The sequence below is a fragment of the Heliangelus exortis genome, chromosome 1 (assembly GCF_036169615.1).
Source record: "Heliangelus exortis chromosome 1, bHelExo1.hap1, whole genome shotgun sequence".
Classification (NCBI taxonomy): Eukaryota; Metazoa; Chordata; class Aves; order Apodiformes; family Trochilidae; genus Heliangelus; species Heliangelus exortis.
Window position 1 is genome coordinate 87,511,596 of NC_092422.1, and position 13,018 is coordinate 87,524,613.

At 44.1% G+C, this 13,018-nt stretch overlaps 1 protein-coding gene across 1 annotated transcript in view; it reads right to left on the reverse strand.

Moving 5' to 3' along the window:
- The window catches only part of ABCG1 (ATP binding cassette subfamily G member 1), a 56,490-nt gene extending 51,853 nt beyond the window's left edge, over positions 1-4,637 (reverse strand). Inside the window, exons 1-2 of the mRNA XM_071752416.1 lie at positions 4,521-4,637; positions 972-1,215 (exon numbers count right to left, since the gene is read on the reverse strand). Coding sequence (XP_071608517.1) covers positions 972-1,215; positions 4,521-4,562 — 286 coding nt within the window. The 5' untranslated portion in view covers positions 4,563-4,637. The remainder of the gene's footprint in view (positions 1-971; positions 1,216-4,520) is intronic.
- Positions 4,638-13,018: the final 8,381 nt, after the last annotated feature.

The window sequence follows — 13,018 nt, forward strand, 5'->3', positions numbered from 1 at the left end:
ACACAATTTCCAGACAGTAGCAGTGTACTTTGTGAAATAATTTCAGGTGAGCAGTGCATTGGCAGGGGCTTATCTTTCAAACAGAACTAAAGCATGCAACCATACCAATTTACAGTGAGAAGAGAGAATTCCTTAATGAAGAGCAATTATGCCATTTAGTACACAAAATTCTCCTGAAGATTTCAGTATTTTCTCTTGGGTTTACTTCTTTTTGCTAGCAGGAATTTACTGGGCAACCTGGTTTTCCTTTCAGAGATGACCAATCACACACACACACCAAATCCAAACACTCTCATGGAAACACATGGCTACACAAAAGCAGATGAAGGTATAAAAAGAATGAATGCAAAGCAGGTGAAAAAGGACAGAGACACCTTACACCCACCTTTCAGAACTGGAATAGACCAAGAGAACATGAAGAAAAGAGCTGAATATGCTCTCCTTACTCCCATCAGTAAATCAGCACCAGAAGAATTGTCTCAGAGCCAGCTTTAAGCAAAACTGGGTTCTGAGAGGAAAGCAGTAATACTTCACTTCCTTGATATGCATCCAGTATTTGCACCAATTCTTTGCTGTGCACTATTAGCAAAGTAGCTAGCAATAGCTAGCTTGATCCCTGACTAAACCACAGGATTCAGTCCCAGCAATAGCCAGTTATTTCATCAAAAGAAATGGTGAGCTCAGAGAGACCCATCGTAGAACATCAAGAAATAGGGACGGTCTGACCTTCCTCCAGGCCACAGTATTTATTTTCAAATGCAATGTTTTAAGGGAATAATATTTATCCTGGTTTCAAATGCCTTCTGAAATTCTGAGATGCTTTATGTTCTGAAAGAGTACTGAAAAAAAACATTTCACAGAACAGCCATTCACAAAAGTAAAACAAAGCAAGCTCCTTCCCCCACCATCTAAAGATGCTGCATGCCCTACCCATCCTCAACAGTAAACCGGAGACATGCAAGATTCCTCACCTTTCTTCCTCCACCATGGCCCTTCTTGGATAGAGTATGACAGTTCTTTAAACTCAATATTCACAGCTGGTCTGCGGGGTAGGTAGGAGAAACGATGAGCTTCTGTCAGAGTATTGTCCATTTTTTTTAAATGTCCATTCATCAGTCGAATATCTTGGTTATCTGTGCCATTCGAGACCACTTCATCCACTGAAACACACACTGACTTTGGTTCAGCCATGGTACAAGCAGGATTGCTGCCGTTCTAGAGGGGGAGATTTGGAGAATGGGAGAATTTAACAGACTTTTATTTAGGAACATATTTCAAAACTGCCTGTATTAGAAGAATTTTCTTGAAATAACACAAAAATCCAGCACAGTAATGCACTGAAGGTTAAAGGGAAAAAAAATAAAATAGTCCTTTGTTTGTTCTACCAGTGTCAACAGAAGAGCTCTTGCTCTTGCAGCACACAAAGGGGAAGTTCCTTTAGAACCAGATTACCCTCAAAGGGTATATACCCAGCACATTAATATCTTCAGAAAAGAATAGCTCCTGCACCAGATTAATACAGCATTTTTAAGTTCAGTTCTCATTGTATTTGGCTTCTCATGCACTCAAAGAATTTGGTTCTAGTTACTCTGATTCCAGAGCTTGTACAGGGACAGAGCTGAAGGGGGAAGGGAGATAGCTGAATTATTATTTGTACAGATATTTCAAAAGACAGCTACTCAAAAATTCTAAGAGCTCTTATTCCTCTTGATCAAAATATACTTCCGTAAGTGTGAAACTGCACAAGTTATATTTATGCAAATTTTGAAATGTACTATTTAGTGCCTTATTTGCTTCTGCACTAACCATTCTGGAGACTTTGCAAGCTAAAACAGTACTACTTCTTTGCAAGAGTTCTGTTAGAAAAGCACAGCACTTTCCACCAAAATCCTTGCACAGTTTCCTTGCTTGACAATGATCCCTAATGGAAATCTTATCAGCTACATAAACATTATGCTTCAGTACTTGCACCACTGACACTGTAAGGTCAATGCTTTACGCTTACAGACGTATCTCTTACTACACCATGCCCATCACAGCACTCATTTCAATTCCACTAGACATTTTTTGGACTGAAATATCCTCACCCTCCTATCCTCACCATGAAATGGCCTGCCACCTGCCTTTCTCTTCTTTTTTTATTATGCACATAAAATCTGAACTTTCTCCATTCCTTTCAATACCAGCAGGATGTGTATAACACCAAAACCAAAACATTATTGCATTTTCTTTAACTAAACAGAATTTTGAACAGTTCAGGCGCTGCTCATTGTCATCTGTTGTCTGGAGTATGTCACAAACAATGCCCAACATCTGCACAGTTGTCCATTAGAAAAATTTTAAATTTTTAATGCAAATCTGTATTGGAAAATACTTCTGTAGCTGGTTTATGTGCTAGGCTTCCCATGCAGACACATCTCCCCAGGAATCTCAATGCTTCCAAAGGTATCTCTTGGAAAGCAGATGTGCTGCACTACTTTTCAAGGAATCAGTATTGAACACCCTCACAGAAAGAGGTGTAGGCCATGCCCCTGTCTTCTCCTACTTGTCCCCCAGTGCAACTAAGAATTCACATTGCCTCTTTCATTGAGCCATTTTCATGCTCTCTGTCATGGCTAATGGTCTTCACTTTTATGTTGTAAAAGCAATGCTGCTCAGATCAGTAACTTGCCATGAATGCTGATGAAAAATATTTAAAAAACCCCAGTCCTACATAACCACTATATACCTAATGTCTTCAGGTGCTTCAAGCACAACCTCCAAGTTCTGGTTGCTAAAAATCAGCTCCCCTCATCACATTTTATCAATAAAGCAATTTTAATCATGCTCTCAGCTTACTCAGAGGTCAGATATCCAGTGACACTTATTCCCAATTTCTTAAATAGCTGGCTGTAACAGCATGTAATTTGAACATAACAAGAGTAATGTGAAACGTCTTAAAACTGAACAATTAAAGCAGTGAAACCTCCATCTTTCCTAAGAAATAAGAGAAGGTGAGTTCACAGTATTCTTTACTGAGTGTTTTCAAAGATTACTTTGGCAGTTGTAAGCTGTTTGATTCAAAGGAGCCACTAAGCATCTTCACACATCAGAGGAAATATCCAAACACTAAGAGTCAAGGAGCAGGTCACCTTGAGTATTCAATGGACAGTCAGAGCTCCTCCAATTTAGATCAATTCACAGACACATCTTTTGGAGAAGGTCCTTGTCTCTGCCTACTTAATGATCTCTGAATATGATGCCAGAGACTTCTGTTCCTGGGACATTAAACAAAGCATTTCAACCACGCAGTCAACTGAAATGCTTGTTTTCAGCAGATGGTGACAGAGTCCTGCCAGACCTCAGTCACACATCTGCCTCCTACAGGGAACACCTGTCTATGGGCAAGGATCTTCCCCCAGCATCTGGGGTGGCAGAAATGGCTCCCATCAGCAGGATCATTTCTGCTTGCTACGAGGTAGCCAACTCCCACCACTACTACAGCCACAAACCCCTCTTATAGGCAGGGACATCTCCCACTTGACCAGGCTGCTCAAAGTCCCATCCAACCTGGTCTTGAACACTGCCAGGGAAGAGGCATCCACAGCTTCCCTGGGCAACCCCTGCCAGTGTCTCACCACCCTCGCAGTCAAGAATTTCTTTCTAATGTCTAACATAAATCTACCCCCTTCCAGTTTAAGGCCATTTCCCTTTGTCCTACTGCTACATGCCCCTACAAATGTCTTTCTCAGCTTTCCTGTAGGCCCCCTCCCTATACTGGAGGGCTGCTATAAGCTGCCAACACAGCACTCTCTAGGCTGCACAACCCCAACCCTCTCAGTATGTCAACACAGGAGACATTCCCCAGCCCTCTCATGATCTTGGTGGTCCTTCCTCCTCTGGACTTGCTCCATCAGGTGCGTGTTCTCGTGATAGGGGCTCCAGAACAAAACTACGGTACTCCGTTCTCAAAGACCGCTCTCGCATCTCGGTCAGATTCATAGAGTTTTATTTCCCATATAGTTTTATATCCCCAGTAAGGAGCTGGGCTACTTCCCGGTGCCCAATCGGCCCGGCAGCAGCCTAGCACCCTGCAGGAAGGTGCCCTCAGGCTCTGCCCCAGACGCCTCCCGCTGAGTCCGATCCCGACCCCCACCCCCCTCCGCTCGCCCCGGGTGTTATGCAAAGGTGACGGTCCCTCCGCAAATCTGTTTTGGAAACCACGGGGCTGAGGGAGCATGCTCGGAGCAGCCGCTAATCCCCCCCGCCTTGGCTACAGCCCAGAGGTAACTAGCGGTCAAACCCCCGCCATGCGCCGCCGGTCCCCTTCACGCTCCCCGCCGCCGATCGGCACCTGGTACCTGCCAGCCCACCGCAGGATGCGGCTCCGGGACCATTGACCGGCCCCGGTTTTCCCTCAGGGAGAGCGGGAAAGCACCCCGCAGAGTCCTCGCTCCGTCCCGCCCCAGCCCCGCATCCCACCCCGCCTCTCGCCCGCGACCCCCCGGGTGGGGATGCAGGGAGGGCAGGCAGCCCCTTACCAAAGCGGTGCCCAGGGAGAAAGCCGCCATCAGACATGCCATGTGCCCCGCTGCCCGCCCGGCTGCTGGCGGCGGAGCCCTCGAGTGCCGCCTCTCCTCCCCGGCTGCCTGCGGGAGGCGGGCAGGGAGGGAGGGAGTGAGGGAGGGAGGGAAGGAGGGAGAAAGGGCGGGAGGATACAGCCTCCCCCCCGCTGCGCTGGAGCCGCCTCCACCTCAGCCCCCGCCGCGGGTCTGGGCAGAACCGGCGGGGTGGTACCAAGCCCGGAGGGGCGCTCCTGAGCCGGGGGGAAGGTGTGGTCCTGGTCCCCGCTGCGGGCAGTACCCCCTGGGGGAGGTGGTCGTGGGTTTCCTGCTGCGAGACAGCCGGCAGACACTTCTCCAGGAGGCCGAAGGTGTCTCGGCGGGACGTGCCGGGGGACTTGTGGGCGTTGCTTCTGCACTCACGGCTGGCACAGTTTGCGGCCCGTCTTCCTAATGGGCTTCAGGAGGGGACGCGGGATGGCAGTCCCTGAGGAAACAGGGGGAGTCGAGGCACCATCTGATTGTACCGTCCTGCCCGGATGAGGAGGAGATGGCTTCTCTGGCCCTGGGATGTGTGCATCATTTGTAAGCTTAGCAAGTGGTTGTGGCTCAGAAATTGAGGGAAAGGATGGTTGTCACTGAGTTTCCATCTTTGTTCATTTTTCCCTCAAATCGAAGACCTGCATTTCAGCAAGGTCCTGCAGAGATGGGGTCTGGACCACCCACTTGTCTGTGTGGCGTTCACATGCTATTAGGGTTGTGTTGGCCTTGCTGTCTTTAACCCAGATCCACAAATAAATGTTGAGTTGGATTCATTAGCCATGCTACCCAGAGGCAGAAAGCTCTGCCCAACCCGTTCACCAAGAAGCTGGATCTGGAAGATTCACCAACCTTTGAAGTTATGTACTTGCTGGGCCTGTTTTTGGCATGTGCTGAGACTCCCTCCCTGTTCCTCTGGAAGCAGCAGGAAGACAGAAAAAATCATATTGGAGGTCTGAGAATTGGATTCAGAGCATCTACCAAACATAATATACTTGAGCTCATAAGCTAAGCAGGGAGCTTTCCATAATGCTTGGTGCTCACATAGCATTGCTCAGACATAGGGGTAATCTTCATGCAGCCTCTGGAATGTAGGTAGGTATTTTATCCTTGCTGAGCTGTGGAGGGGTGTTTACGTAGTGAGGGGAGAGAGCTGCTGCAAAGAACCTCTCCACTGGCTCAGGCAGAGGCCCATCTCCAACAGCACCTTCCCTCCTAGTGGTGATAGGGAGATGGATACTCAAAGAAGAGCTGGAGGACAGGGCTGGCTTGTCTTCCTGATACTCTCCCAGCCTATAGATGTTACTAGCTCAACGGCTTCCAGACATAATTGCCACCCCTGAATGTGCTAATGATCCTCAATAGATGCCTCTTCTATGAGAGAAGACTCCCCCTTTGAAGCTTATGGACTTTGACCGTCCACTACAACCTATTGCCTAGGAATAGAGTGTGGAGATTCACGGAGCTTGAGTTTGGATTCAGGCTGTAGATGTTGCAGAGAATTATTTACTTACAACTCGTGTATTGAGGAAGAAATGTCTACTTGCTGTGGAATACCAGAACAAACACAGACAGCCCCATCCAGAAGTCCTCACTGAAGGCTTGAATTGTTTTTGAGAATAAATTTGAAATAAATTATCTCCTAAGAATAAAAATAAGGAGAAAATATGAAGCTTTCTTCCACTGAGGGTCCAGCACATCTCTATATCATCTAAAAATTATTCAAGCTTGTTCCCTGTATTTTCCCTTACAAAAAATGAGAAGGTTTCATTATCTCCCTACAGGACCTGAAGAGGGCTGTGAAATACTGCTGTATGTGTTTAAGGTATTTACAGAGTGAACCAAATTGCTTGAAGATATATTCTAACTGTGAGGTGGAACGAGATACACAGAGAGAGGAAGAGATACTGTGATCGTGGTATATGTGTGATACACACCCATCACAATACTTGCTGTTCTCTGTTATAACTACTTAAAGGCTCAGGAAGAAGAAAAACAACATAAAGGCTGTAATGAAACTTAACTGCACAGTACTGAAAGCAGCTGCACAAACAAATGTTTTAGCTCCATCTGTAAGCAGCTTAGGGTACTAAGGGCTGAACTGTGCCCTTCACATACCAGTCACAGAATCACTGAATGGTAGAGGTTGGAAGTCAGCTCTGGAGACCACCTAGCCCAACCCCCCTGATAAAGCAGTTTCACCTAGAGAAGGTTGCACAGGATGGTGTCCAGGTGGGGTTTGAGTATCTCCAAAGAAGGATGGATACTGCACAACCTGTCTGGGCAGCCTGCTCCAGTGCTGTCACCCCAAGACTAAAGAAGTTTTTCCTCTTGTTCAGGTGGAACTTCCTGTGTTCCAGTTTGTGCCCGCTGCTCCTCATCCCACTGCTGAGCACCACTGAAAGGAGCCTGGCCCCATCCTCTTGACACCCACCCTTTAGGTATTTATAAGCATGGATAAGATCCCCTCTCAGTCTTCTCTTCTCCAGGATAAACAGACCCAGGTCTTTCAGCCTTTCCTCGTAAGAGATGATGCTCCAGTCCCCTAGTCACCTTCATAGAAAGGCACATGTGGCCTGTTGGCTGCAGGGATGCTCACACTGCCTGCCTGGGTCACCCATGTTGTCAGCTCTGTCATTTTGCTGCCCCTTTTCACAGGCCAGTAACGTGCAAGGAGGAGTGTTGTTCTGAGTTCATGTGACATTATGGGACCTTGATCAATGAAGTGATGGCTCCTCTATTGATATGATGATGCCTGAAACAGTGTGGGCCCAGCCATGTATTCACCATACTGCTTTTAGCTGGATGAAGTGGCATAGAGGCAAAGATCTTGGGCATGGTACAAAGACAAGTGATGGTTTGACCTTGAAGCCTTAAACACCACTCCTGTCACTTTCTATGAGATTTTTCCTGAGCAGGAGTACATGATGAGATCCTGAGGGCTTTCTTTTTTTCTTCCTGGTGGCTGCAGTATCAGTATCTAAGGGAGCTTCATGTAAAACACTGAGACATAAAACAGGTTTCTCAGAAACCAAGTTCTATTTGGTATCTATTTTGATACCACACAGGAAAAAAAATGATTACATAAGACTAAGCATACTAAAAATAGTAGTCTCCTGCATTCCTGCATTCCCTCATTAACTCTTCCATTAACTTTACAGGTGATCCCCTGGTCCCTGCAGACAAAAAGATCAAGAGCACAACTTTGTGGGGAAAAAAAGATAGATATAAAACTGTGCTAAAAAATTCAGGACAAAAAGAAAAAAAAAAAAAAAGGAATCTGCAAATGAAGGTGAGGACAAGCAGGCAGGGACATAACACTAACTCTTAAAATAGATGAGGAAATAGTAGCTTCCAGGCTTTACAGCAGGGTAAGCATTACAGACAGTAGACTAGAGCATCCCACAGGAAGAAAAAAGGACATCGCAAGCAGAAATGCACTGGGAAAGGCAGGGCAAAGTGGAAATGCACCAACTATAGGGCAGGGCAGATTTACAGCACAGCCATGGGACACATTTTAGTGCAGTACTAATAGCTCTGGTGTCTCTGTACAAGAACTAGTTCATGTATAGAAGCAGTATAGCCTGGGGAAATGCAGAGGCCAGCATAGACTTATCTGCTGAGATACAACATGTAAGAAAAGTTCAGCTTAGAAGTGTGGAAGATGCAGATAAGAAAGTCTAAACTATGAAAGGCAAAACATTTTAGATGAAGTTTTCATTAAAAAAACCCTATAACAACAGGTTTAATTATTTGCAATTTGATGACAATTTAAGCTGATCTGGGCAGAATTTAAGGAATTCTGTGGAAAAAAATTAAGGAGCTTTTGAGATAAATGTCCTTTAAAAAAATTATCAAAAAAAAAAAAACAAACCCAAACCCTCTGCGGATTTAGTTCCCAAATCTACCAAAAAAGTCAAAGGACCTGAGATCACAAAGAAACATATCCTGCTGTGAAACGCTCATGTGATTATAGACTTAAATAAAATCACAACAACAACAGTTATCCCAGAGTGTCACTTTGCTATTTGAAAATATACTAAATGTACTAACAAGTCTATTCCAGTACTCTTTGACAGTGGGCTGGAAATTTGAAGAAGCATCTTAGTAAAATACAATAAATCCCTGAATTAGATCACATTTTTCTTCTCCCTTCCTGTTGTTCCTTTTCCCTATTTAATGGAACAACAGTCAACCTCTCACAATTTTGTCATGTCTTTTTTGTGCATGACATTAATACTTCCCTATCTATACTAGAAATGTTCACATAATGCTATTTGAGAAGAATGTGATCATTCACTTTAAACAGATCTGCCTTCAGATCTATTTAATACCAAAGAATAGAATCGGTCATTCCTTTCAGGTTAGGTATACTCTATAATGGGTGGGATTCATCTTTGATTTTAGCTGCCTAGAAAATTGGTATCTGAGCTAGTCATGCAGGTTCTGTTTCAGTCAGTGGAGAGAAACGGGCATCCCCAAAAGAAAATTCAGTCTCTCCTTCTTAAATAACTTAATTTCAGATGGATTCTTGTCCTGGTTTCATCGGGGATGGTGCTGATTTTCTTCTCAGCTAGAATAGCACTATGTTTTGGATTTAGTATGGGATTTGGTATGACAAGAATGTTGATAATACACCGATGTTTTCAGTTGTTGCTAAGAAATCAAGTACTTTCCAGCTTCTGATACTGCCCTGCCAGTGAGTAGGCTGGGGGTGCACAGGGGTTGGGTGAGGACACGGCTGGGACAGCTGACCTCAACTGACCAAAGGGATATTCCATAATATATGACGTCAGCATATAAAGCTGAGGGAAAAGAAGGAACAGGGCAACATTCAGAGTGATGGCATTTGTCTTCTCAAGTCACTGCTACAAGTGGTGGAGCCCAGCTGTCCTGTAGATGGCTGCACACCTGCCTGCCCATGGGAAAGGATGAACAAACTCCTTGGTTTGCTTTGCTTGCATGTGCAGCTTTTGCTTTACCTGTTAAGGTGTCTTAAACTCATGAGTTTTCTCAGTTTTGCTCTTCTGATTCTTTCCTCCATCCCACTTGGGGACAAGGAGCAAGCAGCTGCATGGTGCTTAGTTGCTGGCTGGGGCTAAACCACAGTGGTGCTGGATCCATCTTGGCTTTGCTATCAGGTGGGGAGGGCTCCGGGCACCTGACTTGGAATAGACATGGCCAGTATCACAGAGACAGATACCACATAAGATGTGTTCTTATGCCACTTTCGTCTTCAACTAACATTTCCAGGAATAACACAAGAGGCTTCACAGGTTTATTTTATGGGAGATTTTATCAGTATTTTTATGTCTGGGTACTCAAATGTCCCTCTTCTGAGATCCAAAGACAAGAAATTCAAGAGCAAACCAGCAACATATTTCTGGACAGTTTTAGCTGCAATTCATTCCTATGGCTACTCTCTATTGTACTCATAGGAATCCAAAGGATATACAGTGCTTACTTCTGTGCAGAGGGTTATTTCTTTGATCATTTTTGTTCAAGAAAAGTGAGAGGAATAGCACTGTATAGATGCAGTAGCGGGTACAATGGATTAGCTCATCTCTGCAGGAAATGATGGTCCATTAGTCTGTATCTAAGTAGTCTTCAGTTGCCTTAGCCAGCTGATCCCAAGACATGCTAAGAGAAAGCAAAACACATCAACAGTCTTCCTGATTGAACAAATTGGGTTATTTTGTCAAAGACTGAATTTAATTTCTACCAGCTGACTGCATTCATGACTCTAGAGTCAACATACCGTGCTCACAGCATATTTACTTTCCCTCAAAGATCATGAGAGGAGAAATAAAAAATTTTTCTGTCACCTGTGTATCATGCTGGAAGCACAGACAGACATGCTGAGGACCTTCTCCAGGTCCTCAGCACAGAGGCTATTTCATCAGACATATTTCTGCATTCCTACCGTGCAGGCTCCCTCAAATCATACTGCCCTTTTTATCACCAGACTGCAAACACATTGCTCAGACTAATGGCTGAAAATCACAGATAAGATCCACTGGATTTTAAGCATCATTTTTCCCTGGACTGCACCTTCTCTGACCGTAGCATTGGGGTCTGGGCACAAGGGAGAAAGCAGTAGCAGTGGAAAAACTTCAGCAGCCCTGTTGTAAGCAGGTTAGGTGAAGAAATTATTCTCCCAGTCCAATGAAAAAGTGCAGTCTCAGTTTGCAATGCAACTTGAAAATTAGACATGGCAACAATCTTCTGATATCCTTTGCTTAGGGAGCCTATACAGTGCCAAGGGAGGAAGTCAGGCACCTGGGAGAGAAATACATAGACATCAGCAGGAAAAGTTAGGCAGAAGTGACAGTGAGAGTCTGTCAGTTTTGAGAGATGAGCTCCTTGGAGTCACTGGCACAGCTCATAGAGGGTGGTGTTCTTGGAACCCTGCAAATAATTTGGCACCATCACAAACATCACAGACATAGAATTCATTAGTGCCTGACTTTCTTGGTCAGTCCACAGGCCTGACATGAAAGCCTTTCATGGTGAGCCTTTCCTAACCCACCTGTATTTAGTCACTGATAAGCTGATACACATCAGACTAAGAGGCCATACCTTCTAGTCTGGTCCCTTGTATGTCACTGGTCCTTCACTCATGCTCAGTCAACCTATATGGGAGTCAGTATTGTTCAGTTCTCTTTTGAACAGGTGTTCTGGATTTATTTGAAGGTGTTAAATCAAAGAAGGGCAAGGTTACCTTTGATACTTTATTCCATCAGATTGTCATTTGCTGTAAAAAGTGCCATTTACATGTCTTCTTCAATTTCCAACCATCTGTTTACATGTGTAATTAACCAGGCTAAAAAGTCCTTTACAGTTTGGTACTTTTCCCTACCCTGGTCTCAAGAAGGTAGATACTTAGACATACTTAATCAAGGTGGATCCAGTCTTCTTTTTACTAAGCTGAACACTTTAGGTCTCCATGGAAGGCCTCTTCTCCTACTATCTAATAATTTGTGTCTCTTTTTTATTCCTTCTCAGCCTCTCTTTAGAGCAGTTGGTGCTGAAACTTGATGTAGCATTTCAGTGTTCATCCCACTAATGCCATGTTAAGCGTTAACAAGGCCTTACTCCTGTCCTGCTTATGCACTGTTAATCCAAGCATCCCATTAACCTTTTCTGATCACAGAATAACTATGGGAGCTCATGCTGGTTTGCTTATTCTTTGATTGCCAAATCCTTTTCTGAGTCTATTACTGCTGGGATAAAACATCCTGTTCTGTAGGCATGACCTTCATTCCTTATTCCTAAAAGTATTATCTGTGCAGTCAATTAGTTATATACATTTTACTTTAGCAGGTCAGGCTGATCAAGAAGTCAAGATTGTTTTGTGCAACAGTTCTAGCCTCTTTGTTTACCATTCTGCATAAATCACACACTTTAATCAGCAGAGGAGTTATATTTACTTCTGAAGCATCAATGCAAATGTTTAATCACTTCAGTCCTAACACTATCTGCAGTGCAATCTTAATCAAAATATGCCCATTAGAAGCTTCCCCAGTGATGACTGAGTTATGTTAGTTTACCAGTTGTTAAACTGTTTATCTTATGATATTGTACAGTATTGGACAAGTTGTTGTAGGATACCAAATCAAATCTCACAAGAATGTAGCTATATCCACATCTGAGCATATACATATATTTTCATAAGTCAGACTGGTACCTGCTCAAAGAAAAGGGCTGATCTGGCTAGGGCAGACTCAGAAATCTACAGCCTTCTGAGCACATGACAATATAGATCTTGTTTGATATTATAGTTCATTATTAAAACCATTCTGTTCTTCTATTTTGAGCTGGTGTCACAGACCCCAGCCTAATCCAGCCACTGTTCTGTCCTTTCATGAATTCTGGTGCCACATTTTTAGGAATGACGGTGTTTCCCCAGGCCTCCAAATTTTATTCAATGTGATCCAGGTTGTCTTTAGAGCTATTTTAGGAATCATGACTATAAACTATCCAGGCCAATGATTTATAAGTTTAGTACCAGCAAGTGCATTGTCTTCTATCCTAAGGACCTGAAAAGTACTTCTTTGTCTTCATTGGTGTGCTCATACCATGCGGCTCCTTCCCAGCTTTTATTAAATTACTCTGCTATTTTTTTAAGTGCTATGAGTCATGTGAGGTTCATAGTGGGTCTGTCCCATAAACAGAGCAGTACTGGGACTCTTGTTGCCTTGCTTATGAACAGGCTGGCATCAGTGGCCCCTCAGCAGCCACTGACTTCCAGTCCAGTGAGACAAAAAGTACCTTGCTATTCTATGTTGGGCACAGTGCTTTTAAATGTTATCAGTTTGCTACTTCTAAAAATTCCAACAATTGTTTACTACTGAGAGCTGCAGAATACAGCGCTTTTCCCATGTCAAAATCTTTCTGCTTTTATTTCCACAAAGATGTACTCTGGGTACTGTGTGAAC